We start from the raw sequence: 26162 nt of genomic DNA on the forward strand, positions 1-26162 counted from the left end.
TGATTTTCATGCGTTTCGAATGTTTTTGCGAATGATCATGTGAGTTCACTTTGAATGCATGCTTCATAAACTACGTTACGAAATGAAAATTTTAAAAAATTCAAAATTTTTGGTTACAAAAAAAAAACTAGATAAATTTTATTTGAATCATCTTCATTTATTTAATAATTTATCAATCAAAATATTAATAACTTCGGGATCCAGTATATGATTGACAATATCTTTAGATGTTATCAATTTTCTATTATCATCGTTAACAATCGTTTTCGATTTCATTAAACGTGATGATAAATGTTCAATATCCGTTTCATTTAGATATTCTACTTGAAGTTCAATTGGTTTTTGATATTTATAACAATCATCATTGGAATTATCATCACGATGTTGACCAATTAGATGATTTAATGTTTGTATTAATTCATTTGACGATAATGGATTCGTATCCATTGAATTGAGCCATTTTTCATCGGATAAACCAATAGTTTGATGTAATGAATTGAATAATAATTGTGTTAAACATTCTTGAATATGATCACGATAATTTACGATAATATTCTTATCGATTAATGTTTTTGCTGTATGATCAATCCAAACATTAACCGAAATAGATACCTGATCATTATCATTATTATTTATATTTATATGATCTAAATTTTCAACATAATGCCACCAATGATGTGGAACATGTAATAGGTCACCCGATTCAACAATGATTATATATGGCCTACATTGTTGAAATAATGGATATTGTTCTAGATTAATTTTTTTTTGAAAATTTATCTGACTAAATATAGATGATTCTTCATATGGAATACGTGTTGGATATAAATTTCGAATATTATTCGGTGGAAAAAGAATCCATTGTTTTCTTTGGAAAAAAAATGAAAAATGAAATGAAAAAAGAAAAAAATAAAACAATTAATAAATCAGATCATTGAATGTATGGCAACCAAAATGAAACAGAAAAAAAAATAATAATTCATGTTTGCGAAAGCGAGAGAGAGAAAAAAGGTCGACAATTTTCATTCACTAAATGAATGAATGAAATGTTTACCTTGTGCTATTAAACGCAAAATTTAATCCAATTTTCTTTTTTCCCCATTCTAAACATTTGGAACGAATCAGAAAAATATACCTATCTCTCTCACACACACACATCGATCTAATTCAATTCAGAAATCTAATCTAATATGATGACAAGCTCTATTTGAATGTAATAGATACATTTTTATGTTTGTTTGATTCAAACAATGAATATAATGAATTGATTGAATCAGAATCAAGGTGGTTTCAATCATTCATTCATTCCATTTATTAATCATCAATAACATTTCAAAGGAAGCCCATAAATACCATTCACAATCAACAATCAACAGTAACAACAACGAAAAAATGAATTATGAAAGATTCAACATTCGAAAAAACAATGATAACCAATGAAAGTCATTGGAATTTGGAGAATACAAATGAATGATTTGTGTGTGTGTGTATTGAAAAATGGTAAAACAACAACAACAAAACACACAAACACACACACACAGGATATCAAGAGAAAATGGAATTGGTCGATGATCATCATCATCATCAATGCGATCTTGACCGATATTTTTGAATATTTTCGTGGTTGTTGTTGCCTCTTTGATGACAACAAACGTAGGCGTGCTACTATTTACGCTATGCTATTGTACGCGTTTACGAATAAACAAAAACTAAATAACTTTATTTTTCACATTTCGAGGATGAAGAAAAATGTATATATTAGTTGAGCCATTGTTAGACATTGTTTGAAATTTGTGAGAAAAAGGTAAATTGTTTTTTTTTCACTATATTGGATTCAACGAGAAAACAAAAAAGATTTTCTTATATCGAGCAATATTGCATCAATTTGGTTTTTTTCGGTGAAAATGTTTCAAACCAAAATTTTTCTCAATTTTTTTTTGTTGTTGTTTTCAATCCAAAAACTTTTATCAAGGAATGATGATGATGATGATGGTTAGTGGAGGCCTAAAAATCTAAATTTTTGATTTTTGATTTTTGATGGATAAAAAAAATACGATGCTATCATCGAAATGCGAACTGAAAAAAAAGAGAAAGACAGCAACAACAAAATAAATGTGAATTATTGAGTTCACAATCAACCAACGAAAAAGAAGAGAATGAATTTCTTTCAATGAATTTTTTTTTGTACATTAGATTTGACCGTATTAAATTTTTTTTCGTACATTTTTCAACAACAACAACGTGTGTGTGTTTTTGAAATTGGATCCAGTCTAGATTTTTCATTTGAGAAGAGAAAATGAACCATTTTGAAATGATCGAAATGGAAAAAAATGAGGATATTCTATTTAAGAAATGTCCCCGTTATGATTATCAGATTGGTGTTTGTGCGTGGGTGGATTGAAAGATCGAAAGAAAAGGGTTGAAAAAACGGACTTACCTTCCATATAATTGTCCAACAAAATTATAACCATATGTATCCTGATGGCATGGTGTACAGGAATTGGCCGTACCGATCCAAATAGTCGAATGTAATTCTTCATTCGATTCCGATTTCCACAGACCTAAATTATTCCATTTGATTGCATTCGAAATTTTTCGATAACTTTCATCATCCATTATTTTATCAATATGATTATAAGAACTATAAAAACAATAATCATCTAATGAATATGGTAGAAATGGATTTTCGGAATCTAATTTGGTTTTTTCATTTCCATCTTTATTATTTTTTGCCATCATAATAAAATCAACAAATTGTCTCATTGTAGCCGTAATCATATCGATAGATTCATTTTCCCAATAATCATCAATGGATGATGATGATGATGATTCTTCAGTTGGTAAATTATCATCATTAGTTGACAATTTATTTGGATAAATTTCATTATTAATTTTGATTTTTTTATTATTAAAAAATGATTGTTTTGATGATGATGATGATGATTGTTTTCGATGGACACGAAATTTAAACTTAGTTTCATGGTGACAATTATCTGCCCAATCATTCAATGTCCATTGTATACATGGCCATTTATCCTTCAATAGGCCACGTATTATAAATGGCCGTTCGACCGATTCAAATTGTTGTCGTGTCGTTGTTGTTTGCAACGAATCGTGACCATCCTTGAAGCAACTCATTCTTGCTGTTGTTATTGTTATTAGCCAATCAACAGAAATAAATAAATCTTTCGTCACCTAAAAATCTTTGTAAATAAAACAAAACAAAATAACAAAAAAAAAAACACGAAAATCAAATCAATTTGAAAATGAAAATCATCTTATTTTTTAAAAATATTAATTTTTTCTTTTTTCTTTTCAGTCAAAACAAACAAAAAAGTGATAACAATATAATCAGGTTATAATTATTATTAAATTTGATAATTGTAAAATGATAGTGATTCAATTCTAGCGATATGATTTATGAACAAAATAATAATAATAATAAAATAAAATAATTTGATAGTTTGATGTTGTTTTTTTGTTGAAGAAATTATTTTTCACCATTTTTAAATTCCATTTGTACTACCAATTTATCAGCAATTTCTTTGGCCAATTTTTCACTACTTGCAAATATAAATCGTCGACCTTGTAGATCTAATTTACCACCGGTTGTATCACAAACATGTCCACCGGCTTCCATTGCAATAACAACACCGGCACAAATATCCCAAATATATGGACCAAATTCAAAGAATGCATCCAATTGTCCGGATGCAACAGCACAAATATTTAATGCTGCTGAACCTAATGACCGAATACCATGACTTGCCCATGCAATGGATTCCAAATTCCTGAATACACATTCACGTTTAGCTTCATCACGTTGACTGCCTATTTCGGCTACAACCAATGCCTTACTTAATGATGGACATGGACGTACACGTATATCAATAGTTTCACCATTAGGTTTTGTTAATTTAGCACCATGACCTTTAACAGCACTGTATAGATGATCCAAATGTGGATGATAAATAACACCCAAACATGGTATACGTTTATAAGTGAAACCAATCGATATACAACAGAATGGAAAATTATGTACAAAATTAGTGGTACCATCGATTGGATCAATAATCCATGTTGGATCATCCGACCATTCATCAGTATCGTTTGCTGATTCTTCACCAATGAATTTATCATTTGGATATTGTTTTTTAATCTCATCGAAAACCATTTCTTCAACTGCTTTATCACTTTCGGTAACTAGATCGGCAAAGCTACATTTTTCATCAACCAATATTAATTCACCTGAAGCTTTCATAATTAGTTCACCGGCTTTTCTAGCCAATTTAATTGCTAATGATTGTCGTTCAAGTAATTGTTTTAATTCCATTTTTTTCTATTTAATATTTTTGTTGTTACGTTGATCATATACGAAAAATAATTGAATGATATTTTTTCATTCAAACAAAATAAAAATAAAGATGATTATGATGATGATGATGATAGTGACCAGAAAGTGGTACGGTTGTACCAATGTGCGAAAAGCAAAAATAAAGATAGGAAAGAAAATGCGATCAAGAAAAGTGCTAATATTTCAAGGTAAACAGGGAAAATAAATGAGAAATATTTTGTTTTTTTTGTTTACAAATAAAAAAATAAATAAATACAGATTTCATGCAACTTACCCTTAGTAAGATAATGATGATTTATGATAATTTTAATTAATTTTAATGTTAAATTTAATTAATTCATAATAATTATAAACACGGAAAGAAATATTTGTTTTGATTATTCAATAAAGAAATCAAAAAGATTCGATTTAATAGAATTGATGCTCTTCACAAAATACAACCCACTTATAAATGTTAAATGATTGGAATCATGTCAACATCTCGGGTCTAAATAGCCACTTCGAAGCTTCGATTCAAAAAAAAAAATTATAGTGATAAAATCAAGACATAAACCATATCGATTTTCCGACCAAAAACAATCAATCAAACTTCGATTAATCTTTTTTTTTCATGGATTAATGATGATGATGATGATCTAATTTGTTATTATTGAAAATCAAACAACCATACTTGTACCACGTGAATTATTCATTTCATTTTTTTAATCAATCAATGTCTCATGATGATGACGGAAAACTAACGAAGAAAAATAAAAGATAGAAAGGCATTACTAATGAATGATACGTGATTTCGAAACATTGATTAAAACCATTAGATAATCATCATCAAATCAAGTCAATCAATCGATTAATTGATTAAAGAAATTTTCGATTATTACATCAAATATCATCAATCTTTCGCGAGTTTTGATAATTATTTTTTTTATTTTGTTTGAAATTGATATATTTTTGTTGTTGTTGTTTTGAATTAGGAAAAGGAAAAATTATTCAAGATTTTTTCTTATAACAAACTATAATATGTGTGTTTGGTGTGAAGATTTCCAAACATTTCAATTAGTATCGAACAAGAAGTATCTCTGTCTCTCGGTTTAATCTTTTAGGGGAATATCATCGGTTTTTGATGATGATTTTTCAAATTGAACAAAAAAAAATCATTTGATGTTTTGCAAAATAAAAAAAAACAAAAATACATGAATAAAATCCTTGATATCAATTAGTTACTTGGAAATGGGGTGATACAAAACAATTTAATTTCTTATTTATTTTTCGGTTCATTTATTTGATGAACTACCACCACCATTTTCCGGGGCAGCACCCACAGCAGCAGCAACAGCATCAGAGGAATCACCCGCATCATTATTTCCATCACCGACATTTGTTGATGATTTTGATTTTTTCTTCTTTTTAGCTGTTTTGTTCGTCAAACCTTTGGCAAGAATTGTTTTCAATGATTCATCTTCTATTGAATGTTCAGATTCACAAATGGATGGATCAAATGATAGACCAGTAATTTTGTGCGAACCGGATGGCATCAATAATACAGTAAATTTAAACTGAGCGATTATTTCATTATCTTTATCATATAAAACACTATATGGTTCTAATAATTTATGTTTGACACATTCGACAACACCCATACGTGCTTTTTGTTCATTATCCAATGCACGCAATGTGAATGGCATGTTGGCAAATTTTTTATCAATATCCGAAAATAGTACACGTGATGCTTTCATTTTTAGCTGATAATTTTCATCGGTCTTACGATAAATCGTTGTCTTTGAATCCATTTCTCTTGTCTATATAAGTGTATTGTAATTTGATATTGTAGTGCGAAAAATTGAATGAATAGAAAATGGAAAAATACCCAGAAAAATTAGAAAACTAATGATCGATTTGTATTTGATGATACAGATGCTGCTACATATCGTTCAACATGTGTATCATCAAATAATTTTTTTTTTTTATTTACCTTTCCATCACCAGTGGTGATAAGCACATCGATGGCATACACTTCATGAACAGCAAATTCACATTTTTCATGTTCTTTACGTTGAATGTCGGTAGGATTCTGTATGATTGTTTTGCCGCCATCCATTTGATATTGTTTCAATTGATGTGACAACATACCAGATATTGGTTTACAATTGAATGTATCGGATACTTTTTGTACAGCATCAGTAACGGCAGTATTTTCATTACCTGGTTGTACTAAACGCAATGCAACTTCTGAACCATAATATGCGGCTAACAATGCATCCGCTTTACGTCCTTTAATTTTATTCTCCATTGTAGCACCAATTACAATTGTATGTGCAGCTAATGCCATATAGCCATCAATATGGGCGCCAAGATCACTATATTTTATGTTTATTAATACAGTAATTATATTCAATTTGATTGATTAATTAATTAATATAACATACACTTTAACCAGATCACCATCTTTTAATGTAACAATTGGATCACTTTTCAATGGTGAAAAATGGCATACACAATTGTTCACCGAGATACAGGTAGGAAAGGCAATACCTTTTTTAATTTCTTTTTCTTTTTTAAAAACTTTACTTGTTTCTTCATTGATTTGATTGTCACCAAATTCACAAATATCAATAATGCTAGCACCAGCAACACATTTATCCAATACTTGTTGCAATACACCTGAATTTCAGAAAGAAAAACGTAGAATTCAATCAATCAATCAATCAGAAAAGAATTTGGCTAGAAACTTACGATTAACCATTTCACCTGCCATCTTATATTTGGTTACAACAATATCCGTTGCAATTGTATTCTTTTCTCCATCACCACTAATTGCTGCTGCTGTTGTTGTTGTTGTTGAATCTTTACTTTCGGACATTATGATATTCGTTTGTTTGTTTGTTTCGTATGAAAAATTTCAATAATAATAAAATTCTATATATAAACACAACTATCAACTGAATTGTTTTTATTTTTTTTTCAAAATGAAAAATTAAACAATTGAAAAAAAAATTTCAAAACAAAAAAAAAATGAAAAATTTAATTTTGGATTTTCGTTTATTATTTTCTGGATCGAACGAACACATGCATAAGACACAGAAAAAGAAGAAGAAGGGAAGAAGAATGGAAACACGACGACGACGACCACGACGACAGTGTGCGTTTGTTTGTTTGTATGTTATGGGGGGAAACGGAGGTAGTGGCAAATGTTCATTCAACAATATTCCGTTGTTGTAACAAAATGTGGTTTTTTTTATTATTTTGATTGGCTGTTTGGATTAATTTTTTTTTGTTGATGGTGGTAATATTCATAAAGATTGTTACGTTTTGATTTATTTTGTTCAGGTGATTATTTTTTTGCGTACAATTTTCGAAACAATTTTAATTTGATTTTGAAAAAAAAATTTATAATCATGGCTACATTTACCATATTGAATCCAGATCAAATTGATGCTGATGATTCATCATCAGATGAATATTATGGTAATGATTTTGTTATGTATAAAGATCGTGAAGATTGGGCTGATATTGAACCGGTTAAACAGAATGATGGTCATCATGCAATTGTATCGATTAGTTATCTTCCACAATATGAAGATACATATAATTATTTTCGTGCTATAATGGCTAAAGAAGAAATTAGTGAACGTGCATTACAATTAACCGAAGATTGTATTCGTTTCAATCCAACCAATTATACTGTTTGGCATTATCGTCGTATATTGTTGGAACGTTTGAAAAAAGATCCAATCGATGAATTGAATTATATTCATCGAATTATATTGAAAAATCCAAAAAATTATCAAGTTTGGGAACATCAAAAATTTATGTTACGGAAAATTCGTGAAAAAATTGAACGAAATGAATTCGATGGAAAATTAACTATCGAAGATGTTTGTCAAAAATTTAAACAATTTATTGATAAAGTACTTCATTATGATGATTCAAAAAATTATCATGCATGGCAACAACGACAATGGTTTATTCGTGATTGGAAAAAATTTGATGGTGAAATTGATTTTACCGAAAAAATGATTGATCATGATATACGTAATAATTCGGCATGGAATCATCGATTTTTTGTCATTAAAAATACAACCGGTTTTTCATTCGATATAATCAAACAAGAATGTGAATATACAATGGAAAAAAATCGTTTAGCACCAAATAATGAATCAAGTTGGAATTATTTATTTGGCCTTATCAAACAATCCGATACAAAAATTGAATCATTCGAATGGATTTTGGATGAATGTCAAACAATGTATAATGAACAAACGGATAAAACATTATGTTCACCGCATTTAGTTTATTTTATGTTTCGTTTTTTAACATTAAAAATGGAATCATTAATCGAAAATGATGATGATGGCGGTGATAATGATAAAAATTCGGAAACAATGAAATCATTATATGAACAAGCAGTAGATTATTGTGAAAAATTGGCCAAATCGATCGATACTGTTCGAAAAAATTATTGGAATTATCAATTGGAACAGTTGAAAAAATTTTATGCATCATAACCAGCAGAACATTTTGAAATTTTTCAATCCAAAATCAAACAACCAACAACGGGAACATTGTTTTTCAATTTACTTGAAGAGATTTTTCTCTTTATTTTCCATTGTCTCAAGGTTTTTTATTACAAAGTTTCCTTTTTGTTCTCAAGAAATAAATAAATAAATCAATTTTCTACTAATCGCATTTCGTATTTTCATCTTTTAATCTTCCATGTTATTTGTTTATTCTATGCAAGATCCGATTAACATACGGTACACACATACTGGAAACAGCAAACAAAGAATATTACCTGAAGCAAATCCGGTTAAAATTTGACAACAAAAAAACAAGGAAATTTTTTTTATTCAAAAAATCAAATTTACAAAACCTACGTATGAAAGCAGAAAAAAATTAAAATGTCAAAAGATTAATATCACATCGAAATGAAACATGAATTTTCTGAATTTGATTTCAATTTTTTTTTGTTAATTTTTAATTTCCATTGAAAAAGCAAATTTTTGGATAAAATTACTAAACAAAACAAAATATCTGTTTGTTTTTGTTTGTTTTGTTTAATTTTATTCTATTTTTATTTGCAAATTATTTCCCGAAAATGAAGAAATTTTTCACTAGTTATCATCATCATTATGATAATATTCTTTTGGGTCGATCGTTCCTTATACGAATCAGGAAAGAGCAAGTGCTGGCGCATGTTTCTCAATTTGCAATGTTTCAATTCACACTTTGGTTTGGAATTCAGTTTATAATATAGCGGGCTAACCAAAATGAAGAAGAAACCTTAAATTTGGGAATATATATTCGAAGGCTGCAGAAAACAACAGACAGAATATTCTTGTTTTTGGGGTTTTTTCGTAATAAAATATTGCATTACACAAACGCACATGAAAGTAGCCACATCATCATCATCATCATCATCATCAAAGAAAAATCATTCGAATTCATTATTCCCGATTGAAACAATTGTGAATGAATAATCAAATAATCGAATAACCTGGATAATCAATAATAATAATCATCATCATTATTAACGAAATTGGAAAAAATTTTCTCTCCTTGTTGTTGTTTGTTTGTTTTGTTGTTTGTTTGAATTTGGTTTTTGTTTTGGTTTTTGTTTTGTTTCCGTTAATTTCATAATATTAAATTTCATCAGTTACAAACAAAGTGAAAATTTGATTAAATTTTGTTGTTGTTGTTGTTTTGTTTCATTGAATAACATCATTTTCATTATGATGTAACCGATCATCACCGTTATTTCTTGATCCGAGGTTTGTTTTCAACGAAATTGTTTTTTCCCCCTCCCACATTGAATATAATTGTTGCTGACCATAATAATAATGATGATTTTTTTCAATTTAGAAAGAAAAATAGACAAAAAAAAACAATTTTATCCGCCAAAAACAAACAAACCAACTAGCCATTATTATTGATCTGGAAATTTCGTCGTTTAAATTTAGTCCACAAAGCCGCAAAACAAAACAAAACGATTCTACAATTATTTTTTGGTCAATTTACAAACAAACTAAAAAAAAAAAATAAAATAATTAAAATGGATACCAAAGATAATGGAAATAGTAATAGCAATAATAATAATGTTTATAAGATACTTTTATTGGGCGATTCAAATGTTGGTAAAACATGTATTGTACAAAGATTTTGTGATGATTCATTTATCGATGGTTATATTTCCACTATTGGTATGTAAATTTGTAAATTTTATTTTTTAAATAAAAAATTTACAAATTTTAAAAATAATTTTTATTTATGAAAAAAAGGTATCGATTTTAAACAAAAAATGATCAAATTAGATGATGATGATAATGATGATGGTGATGAAAATTTAATAAAATTACAATTATGGGATACAGCCGGACAAGAACGTTTCCGTGCATTAACCACTGCTTATTATCGTGGTGCAATGGGTATTATTGTTGTTTATGATGTAACAAATTTAGAATCATTTCAACATGTACAATATTGGTTTAAAAATATTGATGAAGTAAGTTTATACAAACAAATATTTTTCTTTTCTGGCATTTGATGAATAAATGAATATTTTATTTTTGAAATTTTTTCTCCAAAAATTTTCTCAAAAAAAGAATGCATCACCACAGGTAATCAAAATATTGGTTGCAAATAAATGTGATCTTGATCAAAATTATCAAATTGTTGATCATGAACAAGCTAAACAATTAGCTAAACGTTTAGATGTACCATTTTATGAATGTAGTTGTAAAAATAATCTTAATATACAGAATTTATTTTTTGATCTTTGTCATCGTATACATGATCAATTGGAACAGAATGTAAGTATTTCGAAAAATTTTTCTTTTCTCATTTCCATAACATCATTCAATATTTTATTTTTGTTTGTTTTGTTTTCGAATGAATAAAAAAAAAGGAAAATATGTTCGATTATGATCATGGCCATATAAACAGTATGGATATAATTAAACGATTAGAAGATCATCAAGAACAACAACGTCGTTCATCAAAATATAATGAACAAAATTCAAATACAAATACAAATCCAAATAATGATGATAATAATAATGGTTCAACAATCAGATCATGTTCAAATTGTGTTACAAATTATTATTATAATTATACTTATAATAATGACAATAACCAAAGCCACAATATACCTAATAATGTATTTGGTAATGAATCAGATTCATGAAATATCAAACACACAAAAATACAAATTTTTTTTGGTTCTGTTTTTTGAACTTTTGAACATATTTTGCTTTCATTAAATATTTATTTCATTATGCATAATGATGATGATGTTATTAAAAAAAAATCAATTTTTTTGCTGTTGTTGAAGAACTTTTTGAATTTTTGAATTCCAAAGATCTGTGAAATCTTTTCTTTTTCTGTTTCAACATGGTGGCCAACCTAATTGACGTCCACCAATAACATGAATATGAATATGATAAACGGATTGACAACCATGTCGACCATTATTCATAACCAAACGATAACCATTTTCGGCTAGACCTTTTTGTTCGGCTACTTTACGTGCAACACACATCATTCGTCCTAAAATCATTTGATCATCATCAGTTGATTTTGATAATTGTGTTATTGGTTTACGTGGAATGACCAAAAAATGTACCGGTGCTTTATTTTCAAAAACAAAAACGAAAACAAAATAAATAAACTCAAATGCTAAAGAACTAATCAAATTTACATACCAACAGGGTTGATGTCATCGAAGGCAACACACTAAAAAAAAATTTTGCAAAAGGAAATTGAATTCAAATCTTTTTCTTCAAGAAAGAAAACAAAATACTAACCATATCATCTTCATAGATAAATTTTACCGGTATTTTACCGGCTAACATCATACCAAAAATTGTTTCTTTACCATCATCGGTTGATTGTTGTGCTTTTGATTGTTCATCCGACATTTTTTTTGTTGTTGATTTTTTTCGATCGGTAGTAAATGATCGTATTTGTAATGATCGATTTTTCCAATTAGAAAAATTACAATAATAATGACGACAACACACCCAATGATGATCAAATGATGATATCATCAATGATGGCATCAAGATGGCGTTACTAATCTTCATTCTGAATATACCACTACAAATACCGGCAACATGCCGTTTGCCATTACTATTGATTTGGGCAGCATTTGCTGCTGCTGCTGCTAATGTTGTTGTTATTGTTGATAGTGTTTTGGCTCTAATCATCATATCCATGTGATTGAAAAAAATTGATTTCGATTTTGATAATAATAATCGTTGTCTTGCAAAAGCAAATTTCCAAAAACATTCCATTTTCTTTAAAAAACCAAATGATTATATCGATTTGTAGTCCAAATTGTAAATGTTTTTGTCGTTGTTATCGATTAGATAGATCGATAATCTTTAATCAATCAATCAATTAAATTCTATGTAGAATTTTCTTAATTTTATCTTTCTTTTTTTTGAAAAAGAAAACGAAAACATATACACGTGTCACATGTACTCAGACAAACACTTACACACACTGAGAAACAACGAACAATAATAACTATAAATCTTTATCAATTATGAATTGAATTTTACCAGTCACAATATTTACAATAATCAAAACAAAAATGCTAAAAACACAAGAATCATTGATAAATGATGATAATGATGATGATAAAATAATAATGTTATCAAATGATAAACAACAACAACAGAATGATCAACAACAACAACAAAGAAAATTTTTTCAACATCATCAACGTTCATCAACATTTCATCAATTTGATAATAATAATGTTTCGACAAATATTAATTACAACAGTAATGATGATGATGATGATGATGATGATGAAGATAGTATAGAAACATTACTATTCGATGAAGAAGATGATATTCATGTACAAGAATTATCAACAATTCCACGAACAACATCAACATCAACAACTACAACATATCAATTTAATGAACAACAAATTCAAATGTCATTGGAACAAATCATATGTGATGGTATATTATTCGATTTTTTCGTTTTTTGTTTGATACGTCTTATTTGAATATAAAAATTTCAATTTTTTCATTTTTTTTAAATTTCAATTTTCCTTTTATTTATATTTTTCCTCCACAGATTTACATGCATTTGAAAATCGTTTAATGGAAATTATTCATAATTATGAACCACAAACAAAACGTTGGCGTTGGATATTAGCCATATCGATTATAATTACATTAATAACAGCTATACAATGGTTATTAGATATTGAAACACTGGAATCATCATTTTGGCAATCATTATATAATCATCGTTTATTTACAATAAATTGTTTCATATTGATTATATTATTTCTTTTATGTTTCGGTATACATCAACGTGTTATACAACAAAATATTATTGCACAACGTATACGTGATGTTATTGGACAATTTAATATGGATTGTACTGATCAAGGACGTTTAATATTAATGCCAAAACCATTTACATTTTATAATGATAATTTTAGACAATATTTTAATCATAATAATAATAATAATAATTTTTATAATCATAATTATTCTCCTCAACAACAACAACAACAACAATCATCATCATTATTATCTAATTCACCTGTAACACAAGTATCACCACCATCATCATCATCTTCATATCCAAATGGATTTTAATTAATTTTTTTTCAACAAAAAAAAAAATCCTTTTCTTGAAAATATATTTTTGTCGCTTACCTTTTTGTCTTCTTAATATTGTTATTGTTTTTATAAATGTGGATGGTGTTTATAAGTGTGTGTTTGCGAGCGAGAGAGAAAGATAAAGAGAAAGACAAAGAAAAAAAACTGTGATTTCTGATTCAAATTTTTCCATTTATTTATTTATTTTTCGTTTTTTTTAAATTTGTTTAAATCAAATTAACCCTTCCTTTTTTCAATTCAATGAATAAATAAAAAAAAATTTAACATTAAAAATTGAGATAGAAAACAAAACATTGAATTTTTTTTTTTTTGAATATAAAGTTTATGTTGATGATTCTTCTGCCGAAAGAAAAGCCGAACGTAAAGCAGAATAAATAGTCGATGTAGGACTTTTTGAACCAGTAGTATCAATCTTATGAGTAGTTTTCATTGGATAACGTGTAAATCGAGCCGATCTTTTTGCCATTTTAATATAATCATTAAGTATTTCATTACGTTTAAAATAAATGAATAACATTGTACCGATTGATATTAAAACAATAAATATTATGATTGTAAGTATTATTGGATAATAATTCATAGATTTTCTTATTATATGATGATTATGTTTGATAGTTTGAATATTTGAAGAAACAGTAGTCGAATCAGATTCTTCAAAAAACAATGGTAATCCAAAAACATTCATAATTTCGTTGAACATTATGAAAAAGAAAATTTTTATCATAATTTTTTCTTTCATTAAATTCTAAAAGATTAAAAGAAAAATAACGGTCAAAATTACTTAAAATTTTAAGTTTAAATCTAAATAGTTTTTCTCTGTTAATTTTATATAATTCGAATTTTAAATTTCAATTCAATTGTTAATTGTTATTGTTAATTGTTAATTGTAATCGTTAATTTCCGGCTATATAACAATCAAACACGCACTATCGATACTATCGAAAATTTTTCGAAACAAAACATGATTGAAAATATCGAAAATATATTTGGTTTTATTTTGTTTTTTTCATTCAAATTTTCTTTCTTTTATTTTTTTTTCGTCAATAAAATTAACATTAAAAATTGAGATAGAAAAAAAAACTGTTATATATTAGATGTTAATTCTGTAGAAAGAATAGTTGAACGATTCGATGAATTACTTCTTCCCCAACCACCAATAGCTGAACGCATACGTTTCGAACGAATACCCGAACGAAATAATGAAAAACGTGATAATGGAACCGATCTTTTTGTCATTTTAACATATTCATCAATTATTAAATTACGTTTAAAATATATGAATAATGTTAAACCGATTGATATTATGCCAATGTACACTATGATTGCAATTATTAATGAATTATAATTTGAAGATTTTTCGGTCGGCCGACTGACTGTGGTGGTGGTGGTGGTAATGCGAATAATCGGTTTGGTAGTTAAACTGATCATCTTTGTTTTGATATTTGTTGTTTGGATATTGATCGTAGTTGGTTTCATTGTTTCAGTATGGTTTGGTGAACAATAAAAAACATCATCCATTTTTCTAATGATTATGGAAGATTTTTTTCCATGATGACTTAAAATTTTCGAATCAATTTCCCATACCTCATTGTTTTTTTTATCAATCAAATATAGTTGATGATTGAAAACAAATCCATAATCAAAATGAATCAATCGATCATTTTCATTTAAATTATGATTATCAATTTTACAAGGTGTTTTGGATAATATTATTTGATTTTTTTGCTCTTTCAACATACAAAAATAACCGATAATTTTATCAAGATGAAAATTTTGTAATGAATTTTTACTTGAATCATTAAGCATTTTTGTTGTAAGAATAAAAATTTTGGTATCTGTATTGATCATAATTATTGATGCAAATGATGATGGACAATTTGGATTGAAATCACAATCATCCATATTACCAACGTTTATATTTTTTTCTGATGATAAATGATAACCATATGTAAAATTATTATCATTTTGATGAAAAAGAAAGGCAAATAATGATATATCACTAGTTTTGGCTACAATTGCCATTGCATGTGCATGTGAATGTTGATCAAATCTTGTTAAAAATTCTCTCATTGATCTATCGATTTCAGCCAAATAATATCTTCGACCAATTGATAGATCAAATTGAATTTTTTGTTTACTTTCTTTAATATGTGACCAAATTCTTGGATAAACAATAACTTTAAGATCATTATCTTTTATAAATTGAAAAATATTATTTTCATGAAATGAAAATCCAATTGTTTTTGGTAGATATTTTAAACCACAAGATATTGAACCGGAAAAAATTTTTTCAACTGATAATTTCCATCCAATTGATGAAACATTTGTTTCGGGCAATTCAAAAATGTTTGATGATCCAAAAACATTCATAATTTCAATGATCATTATGAATAGGAAAATTTTTATTCGAATCAATTTAATGATCATTTTTTTTCGTCTTTCGTTTAATTAATTTCACAGATTAAAAACCAAAAATAACGGTCCAAAATTACTATAAATTTCAAATTTAAATCAGAAAAATTTTTCAACTGTAAATTTAAATAATTCAAATTCAATTTTGAATTCAATTGTTACCAAATGATTATTGAGTTAAGTTAATGAAAATTTTTCTCAAATCAATCAAAATAATCGTTAATTTCCGGCCCAAATAACAATCAAATATACCCTCAACTCACTATCGATACTATCGGATATTTTTTTTTCAAAACAAAACATTCGAACATGCGCCCAAGTTATTGATATAAACTCGAAAGAAAAAAAGGTATTTGTGTTGATGTGTTCTGTGTCGGTGTTTCGTTGTTGTCAAATCATCATTTATTAAACAAAAACAAAAAAATCCCTGTATTTAATCTTGATTTTGATCTCATTTTTAATGTTAAAACATCATGAATCATCAGGAATATTTTCAATGAACAATATTTGTTTGTTTTCTATATTTGAAATAATTCTCTCCAATCAATCATTCACTCATTTTCTAATCTGAATGATAATCATGTATGAAAGTTAGGATTTTTGTTTTCATCCAGACACCAATCAAACCAAAAAAATCAATGTTATAAAAAGAAATCTGAAAAAAAATTTCTAATCAAAATATTGCAATGGTTACAATCTACAGAAATAAAATATATATTTGTTATATAGAAGTTTGTTTATGTTAATATAAGTTTACATATAACTATAGAGATCTATTATTTATTTATCATCATTATCATCATTGTTTATTACTAAATTTAAAATTGCCACCAACATTTTTTTTCAATATTCAATATCGACTCACTGATTTTGTGTTTGTGTATGTGTTTGTTTTTTAATGGCATACCATTTAAATGACATCATAAAATCAGATCCGTGAAATAAAGTGAAAAATATTTTATTTATATTTTTTTGAAACGAATTTTTGAAATGAAAAATTTTTGTCAAATCAAAATCACATAAATAAATCTCTGAGAAATGTCAACATATAATTTTGAAAATGATCCATTTGCTGTAAGGCGTTTATTATTATTTTTTTTCTATTTTTGTCTCTCTATTTTTTTGAATGATAATTTTCTGTTTGTTTTTGTTTTGTTAGGATCCAGCTATAACAGCTGCAGCTAATTCTGGACAAAGAAATTCGGGTAATAATGTTTCAGCTGCTGCTGTTGCTGTTGCTTCCGATGATTTTGATTATAATCCATTTGCAAATCAACCGACAGTCACAACAACCAATACAAATGTTGATCCATTTTCACCAACATTAGTATCTCCACCTGCTACAACATCGGTAACATCACCAACGACAGCCATATTAAGTCCAACTAATGTAGCAACACAAAATGTTAATTTATCTTATAATAATAATCCACAACAATCAACAACAAATTCATCATCAAACAATATAACAGCCGAGCAGCTTAGACAACGTCAAGAAGAATTGGATCGTAAAGCGGCGGAATTGGCCGCAAGAGAAGCCGAACTTCATCGTGCACAACGTCTCAACAATGTTCGAGTCAACAATTTTCCACCATTGCCAAGTTTTTTTCCATGTCAACCTTGTTTCTATCAGGATATTAATATTGAAATTGAAATTAATTTTCAAAATATCGTACGACAAGTCTATCAATTATGGATGTGTAAGTTTGCCTCGTTTGTTTGTTGATATTATTTATTCATTTTTTTCTAAACAAAAATCAAGTCTATATCCTGACTTTGTTGGTCAATCTCATTGGATGTTTGTTTGCATTCATCGAAGGAATACCGGGTGGCGCCGGAATGTTTAGTTTTGCATTGGTTACTATCGGATTGTTTATACCATTATCATTCATCTGTTGGTTTAGACCTTTATACAAAGCTTTCCGGTTTGTTTTTCTTTCTTTTAAGCATATACCAAACTTTAACTATGGAATTTTTCCTCATTTTGTTTACAGGGATGATAGTTCATTCAATTTTATGGTTTTCTTTTTTGTTTTTTTCTGTCAATTGGTCTTGTCATCGGTTTGGGCATTGGGCTTCCCGGGCTCTGGTGGAATGTAAGTTTTATTTCATGAAAGTTTCATTGAACATTATCAAAATGTAAATTTCCCTTGTCAATTAGTGGCCTAATTCAAACATTGAAATATTTTTCTACATCGGGAATATCCGGTTGGTTTCGAATAATTTGTTTAATATGTACTTTTGTTCTATCCTGTTATGCTTTGGCATCAGTTTATATTCTAATCAAGGTTTGTTATTATTTTTTTTAATTTTGCCTTTAAAATTCTAAAATTTTTTTTGTTCGATCATCAAGGTACATGGTATTTATCATAAAAGCGATCTAAGTATCCAAAAAGCCCAAGCTGAATTTACATCAAGAGTAATGAGCAATGAACGTGTACAACAAATGGCAACGAGTGCCGCTCAACAAGCTGCACGTCAAGCAATGAATCAGGCATTCAATCCACAACAGCAACAACAACAACAACAATCTGGAGGTGGTTTTCGTTATTAGAATTCTTTAAAAATGATAATTATGTAACATATTACATTCGTTTAATATATTTTCTGTGCGTGTGTGTGGGTGTGTTATGCTGCATTCTTTGCAATAATCATATAAAATTATATTGGTTTCTTTTCATTAAAAAAAACAAACAAAATTATAAATTTTTAAAAAATCAAAAAAAATGATCATATAATCACATTATGAATAATTCAATAATAATAAAAATTCAATACTTATTCATTATTTCGATAACATTGTTTTAAAATCTTCTCCATGACAGGAATGTATCAACATTAAATTATGAACATTTTCATTATTCGAATTATTCATTGGTTTTGAAAGATTAGAATTCATTGTACGTTCGAATAGTAAAAATCCGAATGTAATTTGATAGGACTTTTGTAATCGATAGACATTCGCTTCGATATAAGGATGTATAAGATGCATATCGAATGGATCAATATTTGATTCTAATTCGGTCATCATTGTGTTGATTGGTTCAAGATATTCGCATCGAAAATGATCATCATGTTTAATTTGAATGAATAATTTTTTCAGAAAAAATAGATCAAAATATAATTGTATTGAAATGATTTGTTTAGGTGGTTTTAAAACAGGATCGGTTAGTTCGGACAAAATTTTCAATGCATCACCATAAAGTATCACTATTTGGCGGCCGATTAATCGTAAAATATTGATCAATACCTGACGAGTTACTGTGTGAGCACAAAATCGATTAATATCATTAGAAATGTCATGCAAAACTTTATACGTTTTCAATGATAATTGCATCGGTACTTCAACAATAGTTTTAGATTGATCATCTTGATCATTTGAAATGGTAATAGTTTCCCAAATGGAAAAATTTTTCAAAAATTGATTCAAATCAACAAATGATTTCGGATCAATGTGTGCAAAATGTTCGGTGATAGTAATATCGAATAGGTTTTGTAGATAAGATTCATTTATCTCACGAAGTTGGGTCGAAATTTGTTGCCAACTCAGACAATCTGTTTTTCGATCACACATTGAAAATATTTGACTTATTGATGGACATAAATCTGGCATTCGTTGAAACAGTACAGCACCAAAAAGTAACAATGATTTTTGTCGATTTTTATTAACCGAATCAATTTGAATCTGAAGTGAACGAAGAAATTCGGCAATGCTAGAATGAATTCGAATCAGAAATGTTTGATGACTATGTTGAAATATGATAATATCTTCATAAAAATTTGATAATTTTTGATTAATCATATCGCATGTTTTTTGCACTAAACCATTAAAATCATTAATTCGCGATGGTTGATTTGATTCTTTCCAAACAAATTCAACAATATTAAGATCACAATTGAACAAATTTTGTTCAATCATTGGCAATGATTCAATGAAAATTGTTTGTATAGATTGCAATTCGATCGATGTAATTTCATACACTCTTGTTTCGAATAAAGCCATAAACCATTCTGTCCAGATTGATTTATTAAAATCAATAACATTGACAAATGTGCAATAATTTTCGAGTATGGAATTCTTCATTAGCCATTGTTCGACGATAGTTATTTCTTGAAATAATTCACGAATCGATTCAACCGATTTGAATTTTTGTTCAATTTTTGTAGAAAAATTTGTCTTTATTGTTTGTATCCATTGCACTAGAATTGTTTCATCGAATTTAATCTTTTTATCTGATTCAATTTTGATAGAATCGTTTATGGTATAAAACAATAATTTTTTAGGCCATCTTATTCGCTGTGCATGACTAGCATCAATCAATTCATCAACATGATTTGTCGAACAAATTTCTTTTAAATGTATTTGAAGAAGACAATCCAGTGAATCATTTTCCGATTGATGAAATATTCGTGAACATTTTATCGTATTGAAAATAATATTCAATATTTGCTCAATCAATATGGAAATTTGATTTGTTTCATTGATTATTGTATCAATATTATTAGCTTGATTTTTAAAAAAATCATCAATCACTTCGGTTGTTGAACAATTTTTCAACAGTTTTAAATATGAAAATTTACGAGCAAATTCATCCAAATTAATATCATTTTTTAATGATTGTTCGGCAATCTGTTGCCAACAATTTCGAATAATATGTGATTTTAGATTATGAATCGAATATAATCGTAGTGAGCAAATATTTGAACATTGAAATGACTGTTGTTGATCAGCCAAATATTGTACAATATGATCACCAAAGTAGCTACCATAGGTAGCAAGAAAAAAGTTTTCTTCATGTAAAAAATTCCATATTTGTAATGGTAAATCAAGTAAAAACTTGCATACAGTTGCATTGGCAAAATAATTATCATTGATAGGAAAATTCGAATCATTTATTTGATCAACGTTGATCGGTTTATGTCCATCTTTACTTTCCTGAACAGTTGTCGATAATTTTTTCAACGAATCAATCAACTGATTGATCGAAAGATTCATATGACCGAATGAATCGGTCGCACGAAACAATTCATTATATCGTTCACTAGAAAAAAATTAAACAGCAAAATTGATTGATTGATTAGTTAAATTGAAAAAAACAATTATCATACCCGATCAATTGTTTCAAGTCGTTTTGTTTTTTCTGTACATCATTTTTAAGTTTCTGTTGTACAAGAACAACATCGGAAACAAGATAATTTCGAAAAAGATAATCAACATTTGTTGATTCCATGTTTCACATGATTCATTCAATTCTCATACATTATCAGAATTTTGTTACCATTATTATAACCAATATTGGACAATCAATGTGAAAATAGTAATTTAAAAAATTATCACCTGAATGGCTCCTTCTATTGATCGACAAACGAAACATAAAATTATTCATGAATTGGGGAAAAAATCCTGATTAAAAAATTAATAAAGAATTTCTTACAAATCGAACTGATAAAATAGTATCCAATTTAACAAGAAAAACAATCATTTTAGATAATTCTGATCTTTAGATAAAAATTAAATAAAAAAAACAATTCAGAAAATAATTTGACCAATCAGCGAATGACGCGTTGACGGATGATAAAACTGGTCGTTCAATATACGAGATAGGCCGGCCAATTCATAATTCTTCTGTATATGTGTGTGTGTGTGTGAGCGAGAAACCAAGCGTGGTATAAATTGATACTCTGCATATATACAACAAAATATCTGAAACGTGTCCATTCTGGTATCAGTATTTGTTGAGCGCATGACTGCAGTGTAAACTGAATCAGAATTTATTCGGCTTCTTTTCATTTCTTCGGACGATTCTTTCTTATTTTGTTTTTCTATTAGATTGTGAAACGATAACAAAAAAGTTATTAAAAAAACAAAACCAATCAATTCTATAGGTGATAACAATGACCAGGTTATTAGTATCGACATTATTTATGATCGGATGTTTAATTGCATTCGGTCAGACAAAAGAAAAGGATAGTGGTAAAGATAAACAAGATGTCGGTACTGTAATCGGTATTGATTTAGGTAAGTTTTTCGTTTTTGTTTTCTCAAAAAAAAATAAAAAAAATAATAATAATAATAATAATGACCAAATGGATTTTCATAGGTACAACATATTCCTGTGTGGGTGTATTTAAAAATGGACGTGTCGAAATCATTCCAAATGATCAGGGTAATCGAATCACACCATCATATGTAGCATTCACCGCTGAAGGCGAACGTTTAATCGGTGATGCAGCTAAAAATCAATTGACTAGCAATCCAGAAAACACTGTATTCGATGTTAAACGTTTGATTGGTCGTGAATGGGGTGATCCAACTGTTCAATCTGATATTAAATTCTTTCCATTTAAAGGTAATTATTTTTTGATTCCAAAATCATTTTAATTCTCATTATTCTTTTCCTAATAGTGATTGAAAAGAATGCCAAACCTCATATCAAAGTTGAAACCGGATCTGGAACAAAAGTTTTTGCACCGGAAGAAATCAGTGCAATGGTATTGATTAAAATGAAGGAAACAGCTGAAGCGTATCTTGGCAAAAAGGTCACTCATGCCGTTGTAACAGTGCCAGCCTATTTTAATGATGCTCAACGTCAAGCTACTAAAGATGCCGGTACAATTGCTGGATTGAATGTCATGAGAATCATCAACGAACCAACTGCTGCTGCTATTGCTTATGGTTTGGACAAAAGAGAAGGCGAAAAAAATATCCTTGTTTTCGATCTTGGTGGTGGTACTTTTGATGTATCTTTGCTCACTATCGATAATGGTGTATTCGAAGTTGTTGCTACAAATGGTGATACTCATCTTGGTGGTGAAGATTTCGATCAACGAGTTATGGAACATTTCATCAAATTATACAAGAAAAAGAATGGCAAAGACATTCGAAGTGATAACCGAGCCGTCCAGAAATTGAGACGTGAAGTCGAAAAAGCCAAACGTACACTCAGTAGTGCCCATCAAGCTCAGAATCGAAATCGAATCTTTGTTCGAAGGCGAAGACTTTAGTGAAGTTCTCACTCGTGCCAAGTTTGAAGAATTGAATATGGATCTATTCCGATCCACATTGAAACCTGTACAAAAAGTATTGGAAGATGCTGATCTCCAAAAGAAAGATATTGATGAAATCGTATTGGTTGGTGGTTCGACTCGAATTCCAAAAATCCAACAACTTGTGAAAGAATTCTTCAATGGAAAAGAACCTACTCGTGGTATCAATCCCGATGAAGCTGTAGCTTATGGTGCTGCCGTTCAAGCTGGTGTATTGTCTGGTGAAGAGAACACTGGTGAATTGGTATTATTGGATGTCAATCCATTGACCATGGGTATTGAAACTGTTGGTGGTGTGATGACCAAATTGATTCCACGAAACACTGTAATTCCGACCAAAAAATCACAAATATTTTCAACTGCTTCTGATAATCAAAATACAGTCACAATCAAAGTATATGAAGGAGAACGACCTATGACCAAAGATAATCATTTATTGGGTAAATTCGATTTGACTGGCATTCCACCGGCTCCTCGTGGTGTTCCACAAATCGAAGTCACTTTCGAAATTGATGTGAATGGTATTCTCAAAGTAACAGCCGAAGATAAAGGCACTGGTAACAAGGAAAAAATTACCATCACTAACGATCATAATCGTTTGACACCGGAAGATATTGAACGTATGATCAAAGAAGCGGAAAAATTCTCCGATGAAGATAAAAAAATTAAGGAACGTGTTGAAGCTAAAAATGAATTGGAATCTTATGCATATTCTTTAAAGAATCAGATGGGTGATAAAGAAAAATTGGGTGGTAAATTAAGCGATGATGATAAATCAACAATGGAAAAAGCTATTGACGAGGCAATCAAATGGTTAGATTCTAATAGTGAAGCTGATGTTGAAGAATTTAAAGCACAGAAAAAACAATTAGAAGATATTGTACAGCCAATTATTACTAAATTATATGCAAGTACAGGTGGTGGTGGTGCTGGTGGTGAAGCTGGCGCTGGTACCGATGATGAATTCAATAAGGATGAACTTTAAATTATATAAATAATAATTCAAATAATATTTTCAATCCAAATTTATGTAATAGTTTTATTTCAGGTTTCTTTATCTTTTTTTCATCTACTTTTCAACTTTCAAATGTATTCTTAATTCTATCTTTCTTTTTTTTCTTTCCCCTTCAAATAATACAATAATAATTTGTATATTTTCTATTTCTATTTAAATAAAATTGATGATAATTAAATACAAAATATAACCAAAGAAAAAAAATACAACTATAAATATGATGATGGGAAATGAATTTGTTTTGGATTTTGGGTTTTATTTCGTTTTTTTTTTGGATCTATAAAAACACCATCAAACGAATATAAAGGATTCGAATTCGAATGTTTTTTGTTTTTGTTCAATTCGAATATAAAAATTATGAAAACAAAAAAAAAAAACAAAAACAACAATTTTCCTTTCGTTTGTTTTTTTTTTTGTTCATGGATATCATCAACATGGCTACATTGTAACAATGTTTTCATATTTTGTTCATATACAGACCTTTGTACTATATCATGGACAAATATTATTGTTGTTGTTGATGGTGATCATCGACGAGGGAGGGGGGAATTGGCCATCATTATTATTTTTTCTACTTAGGAGATGAAGGTTACAAAAAGTTATAATGTTTTTTCTTTCTATAAGTATGATTTGATCATTTGGCTAGCCATTCCTATAACCATCCTGGTTGATGATTGGTATTTGGTTTGAGTCAAATGGTTTGATATTATTCAATGATTTGTTTGTTATAATGTAATACAAACTGGTACAGGTACACTGGTAACCGAAAATGGTCAATCATTCAATAATTCTGGCAAATATTAGTCAGTTAGTCGAATTATGTGTGTTTTAGAGAATTTTGTTTACTTTTTCCGGCCATTTTTGGTTTCAAATCACCTAGGTAATATATGATGGTTTTTGATCAACATCATCAACATGATCATCGATGATGATTAATCATGGATAGAGACGATTTTAATGAATTTGATTTTTTGATTTTATTTTGGATTTTATCGAAAACAAGATGATTATGAATGTTGTTATTATTATTATTGAATTAAATTGGTTACCATTGGTAATAGTCGTTATCGTTCTTCAGTATTTTTTTTTCGTTCCTTGTTTCATTACTGATTGTTGATGATTAATCCGATCCTCCCCACTCAAAATATTCAAAATGATATGGTAAAAAATCAAAATGTTCATCAACATGATGAACAGGACTAGAAAGGAGAAAAAAGATAACATTTGGTCCATGTTTGTTGTTGATGTTTTTTGTTTCGGTTCTATCCGAAAACATTTTTTTCGCTATTCGTCGTCGTCGTCGTAATCGTTGTTGATGTTTTTTACATTTTTTTCGATTCGTATCGGATTGGTAATCATAATATTTTTTTTTTTGTTTTTGTTTCTACTTTAGCTGCCATATTATAATAATCATTTGTTGCAATGTTTGTTGTCTGTGTTTGTATCGTCATCATCATCATTTAGGATCGGCATTTTTTTACTTGGTTAATTCGTCGATAAATTGCATCGATTCGAATGTTTTTTACATTACGGAAAGCGTGCCTTCGAATGTTTGATTGCGAATCTGTATATTCATCAATGTTTCGAACATACCGAACAAAAACAAACAAACATCATAATCAAATTGCTACAAACGATACTTGTTTTAGTTTTGTATGAAGATTTCCAACAAAAACAAAAATACAAAAATTAA

General features: G+C 28.4%; 10 protein-coding genes across 11 annotated transcripts; 5 read left to right on the top strand and 5 right to left on the bottom strand.

Annotated features, from left to right (window-relative positions):
- Window positions 1-101: 101 nt before the first annotated feature.
- LOC113791102 (uncharacterized) lies at window positions 102-5013 on the bottom strand. Of its 2 annotated transcripts, XM_075821667.1 has the most exons (3): window positions 4629-5013; window positions 2438-3203; window positions 102-868 (listed from the first exon to the last, which is right to left on the bottom strand). In XM_075821667.1, the coding sequence occupies exons 2-3, from the start codon at window positions 3136-3138 to the stop codon at window positions 154-156; spliced, it is 1416 nt and encodes a 471-aa protein (XP_075677782.1). In that variant the 5' UTR covers window positions 3139-3203; window positions 4629-5013; the 3' UTR covers window positions 102-153. The 2 variants fall into 2 exon arrangements, with proteins under 2 accessions (XP_075677782.1, XP_075677783.1); XM_075821668.1 differs by lacking the exons at window positions 102-868; window positions 2438-3203 and adding an exon at window positions 3256-4529 and having other exon boundaries at window positions 4629-4816.
- Window positions 5014-5258: 245 nt separating this feature from the next.
- On the bottom strand, window positions 5259-7220 carry LOC113791040 (proliferation-associated protein 2G4). The gene is made up of 4 exons (XM_027340759.2): window positions 7085-7220; window positions 6778-7012; window positions 6324-6708; window positions 5259-6150 (listed from the first exon to the last, which is right to left on the bottom strand). Exons 1-4 carry the CDS (start codon window positions 7209-7211, stop codon window positions 5626-5628), a joined length of 1272 nt encoding a protein of 423 aa, XP_027196560.2. The 5' UTR covers window positions 7212-7220; the 3' UTR covers window positions 5259-5625.
- Window positions 7221-7622: 402 nt separating this feature from the next.
- Fnta (farnesyl transferase alpha) lies at window positions 7623-9032 on the top strand. Its single transcript, XM_027340762.2, has one exon. The coding sequence runs from the start codon at window positions 7747-7749 to the stop codon at window positions 8854-8856; it is 1110 nt and encodes a 369-aa protein (XP_027196563.2). The 5' UTR covers window positions 7623-7746; the 3' UTR covers window positions 8857-9032.
- Window positions 9033-10363: 1331 nt separating this feature from the next.
- LOC113791045 (uncharacterized) lies at window positions 10364-11564 on the top strand. Its single transcript, XM_027340764.2, has 4 exons — window positions 10364-10548; window positions 10627-10850; window positions 10951-11157; window positions 11253-11564. The coding sequence occupies exons 1-4, from the start codon at window positions 10401-10403 to the stop codon at window positions 11529-11531; spliced, it is 858 nt and encodes a 285-aa protein (XP_027196565.2). The 5' UTR covers window positions 10364-10400; the 3' UTR covers window positions 11532-11564.
- A 28-nt stretch (window positions 11565-11592) lies between these two features.
- Window positions 11593-12639, bottom strand: HINT1 (histidine triad nucleotide binding protein 1). The gene is made up of 3 exons (XM_075821669.1): window positions 12151-12639; window positions 12049-12079; window positions 11593-11974 (listed from the first exon to the last, which is right to left on the bottom strand). The coding sequence occupies exons 1-3, from the start codon at window positions 12637-12639 to the stop codon at window positions 11733-11735; spliced, it is 762 nt and encodes a 253-aa protein (XP_075677784.1). The 3' UTR covers window positions 11593-11732.
- A 296-nt stretch (window positions 12640-12935) lies between these two features.
- LOC113791046 (uncharacterized) lies at window positions 12936-14030 on the top strand. Its single transcript, XM_027340766.2, has 2 exons — window positions 12936-13320; window positions 13439-14030. The coding sequence occupies exons 1-2, from the start codon at window positions 12942-12944 to the stop codon at window positions 13969-13971; spliced, it is 912 nt and encodes a 303-aa protein (XP_027196567.2). The 5' UTR covers window positions 12936-12941; the 3' UTR covers window positions 13972-14030.
- Window positions 14031-14957: 927 nt separating this feature from the next.
- LOC113791039 (uncharacterized) lies at window positions 14958-16892 on the bottom strand. Its single transcript, XM_075821713.1, has 2 exons — window positions 16570-16892; window positions 14958-16486 (listed from the first exon to the last, which is right to left on the bottom strand). Exon 2 carries the CDS (start codon window positions 16420-16422, stop codon window positions 15079-15081), a length of 1344 nt encoding a protein of 447 aa, XP_075677828.1. The 5' UTR covers window positions 16423-16486; window positions 16570-16892; the 3' UTR covers window positions 14958-15078.
- A 79-nt stretch (window positions 16893-16971) lies between these two features.
- Window positions 16972-19195, top strand: Scamp (secretory carrier membrane protein). The gene is made up of 6 exons (XM_027340814.2): window positions 16972-17481; window positions 17567-18107; window positions 18170-18332; window positions 18402-18503; window positions 18569-18695; window positions 18761-19195. Exons 1-6 carry the CDS (start codon window positions 17446-17448, stop codon window positions 18959-18961), a joined length of 1170 nt encoding a protein of 389 aa, XP_027196615.1. The 5' UTR covers window positions 16972-17445; the 3' UTR covers window positions 18962-19195.
- On the bottom strand, window positions 18949-21989 carry Cog1 (conserved oligomeric Golgi complex subunit 1). Its single transcript, XM_027340813.2, has 3 exons — window positions 21843-21989; window positions 21517-21759; window positions 18949-21449 (listed from the first exon to the last, which is right to left on the bottom strand). Exons 2-3 carry the CDS (start codon window positions 21636-21638, stop codon window positions 19193-19195), a joined length of 2379 nt encoding a protein of 792 aa, XP_027196614.2. The 5' UTR covers window positions 21639-21759; window positions 21843-21989; the 3' UTR covers window positions 18949-19192.
- A 160-nt stretch (window positions 21990-22149) lies between these two features.
- Window positions 22150-24652, top strand: LOC113791103 (endoplasmic reticulum chaperone BiP-like). Its single transcript, XM_075821707.1, is given in 4 exon segments — window positions 22150-22426; window positions 22509-22757; window positions 22814-23370; window positions 23372-24652. Coding segments are annotated over 4 exon segments (1998 nt in total). The 5' UTR covers window positions 22150-22302; the 3' UTR covers window positions 24440-24652.
- The last annotated feature ends 1510 nt before the right edge of the window (window positions 24653-26162 follow it).

Source organism: Dermatophagoides pteronyssinus, unplaced genomic scaffold (genome assembly GCF_027571235.1).
Source record: "Dermatophagoides pteronyssinus isolate colony J.1.1.1.1 unplaced genomic scaffold, Derpt_VIB-CSIC_2022.12 sq0012, whole genome shotgun sequence".
Lineage (NCBI taxonomy): Eukaryota > Metazoa > Arthropoda > Arachnida > Sarcoptiformes > Pyroglyphidae > Dermatophagoides > Dermatophagoides pteronyssinus.

Excerpts from the sequence above, each read along its gene's own strand:
- LOC113791102 (XM_075821667.1), bottom strand. The coding sequence starts at position 3,138 with ATGAGTTGCTTCAAGGATGGTCACGATTCGTTGCAAACAACAACGACA. Across the intron at positions 869-2,437 it reads GTTGGACAATTATATGGAAG|AAAACAATGGATTCTTTTTC; the intron begins GTAAGTCCGTTT and ends TTTTTTCCAAAG.
- LOC113791040 (XM_027340759.2), bottom strand. The coding sequence starts at position 7,211 with ATGTCCGAAAGTAAAGATTCAACAACAACAACAACAGCAGCAGCAATT. Across the intron at positions 7,013-7,084 it reads GGCAGGTGAAATGGTTAATC|GTGTATTGCAACAAGTATTG; the intron begins GTAAGTTTCTAG and ends TCTGAAATTCAG. Across the intron at positions 6,709-6,777 it reads GATGGTGATCTGGTTAAAGT|TGATCTTGGCGCCCATATTG; the intron begins GTATGTTATATT and ends CATAAAATATAG.
- Fnta (XM_027340762.2), top strand. The coding sequence starts at position 7,747 with ATGGCTACATTTACCATATTGAATCCAGATCAAATTGATGCTGATGAT.
- LOC113791045 (XM_027340764.2), top strand. The coding sequence starts at position 10,401 with ATGGATACCAAAGATAATGGAAATAGTAATAGCAATAATAATAATGTT. Across the intron at positions 10,851-10,950 it reads GGTTTAAAAATATTGATGAA|AATGCATCACCACAGGTAAT; the intron begins GTAAGTTTATAC and ends TCTCAAAAAAAG. Across the intron at positions 11,158-11,252 it reads ATGATCAATTGGAACAGAAT|GAAAATATGTTCGATTATGA; the intron begins GTAAGTATTTCG and ends ATAAAAAAAAAG.
- HINT1 (XM_075821669.1), bottom strand. The coding sequence starts at position 12,639 with ATGGAATGTTTTTGGAAATTTGCTTTTGCAAGACAACGATTATTATTA. Across the intron at positions 12,080-12,150 it reads TTATCTATGAAGATGATATG|TGTGTTGCCTTCGATGACAT; the intron begins GTTAGTATTTTG and ends ATTTTTTTTTAG. Across the intron at positions 11,975-12,048 it reads CGATGACATCAACCCTGTTG|CACCGGTACATTTTTTGGTC; the intron begins GTATGTAAATTT and ends TTGAAAATAAAG.
- LOC113791046 (XM_027340766.2), top strand. The coding sequence starts at position 12,942 with ATGCTAAAAACACAAGAATCATTGATAAATGATGATAATGATGATGAT. Across the intron at positions 13,321-13,438 it reads GGAACAAATCATATGTGATG|ATTTACATGCATTTGAAAAT; the intron begins GTATATTATTCG and ends TTTCCTCCACAG.
- LOC113791039 (XM_075821713.1), bottom strand. The coding sequence starts at position 16,422 with ATGATCATTAAATTGATTCGAATAAAAATTTTCCTATTCATAATGATC.
- Scamp (XM_027340814.2), top strand. The coding sequence starts at position 17,446 with ATGTCAACATATAATTTTGAAAATGATCCATTTGCT. Across the intron at positions 17,482-17,566 it reads TTGAAAATGATCCATTTGCT|GATCCAGCTATAACAGCTGC; the intron begins GTAAGGCGTTTA and ends TTGTTTTGTTAG. Across the intron at positions 18,333-18,401 it reads CCTTTATACAAAGCTTTCCG|GGATGATAGTTCATTCAATT; the intron begins GTTTGTTTTTCT and ends TTTTGTTTACAG.
- Cog1 (XM_027340813.2), bottom strand. The coding sequence starts at position 21,638 with ATGGAATCAACAAATGTTGATTATCTTTTTCGAAATTATCTTGTTTCC. Across the intron at positions 21,450-21,516 it reads GACTTGAAACAATTGATCGG|TGAACGATATAATGAATTGT; the intron begins GTATGATAATTG and ends ATTTTTTTCTAG.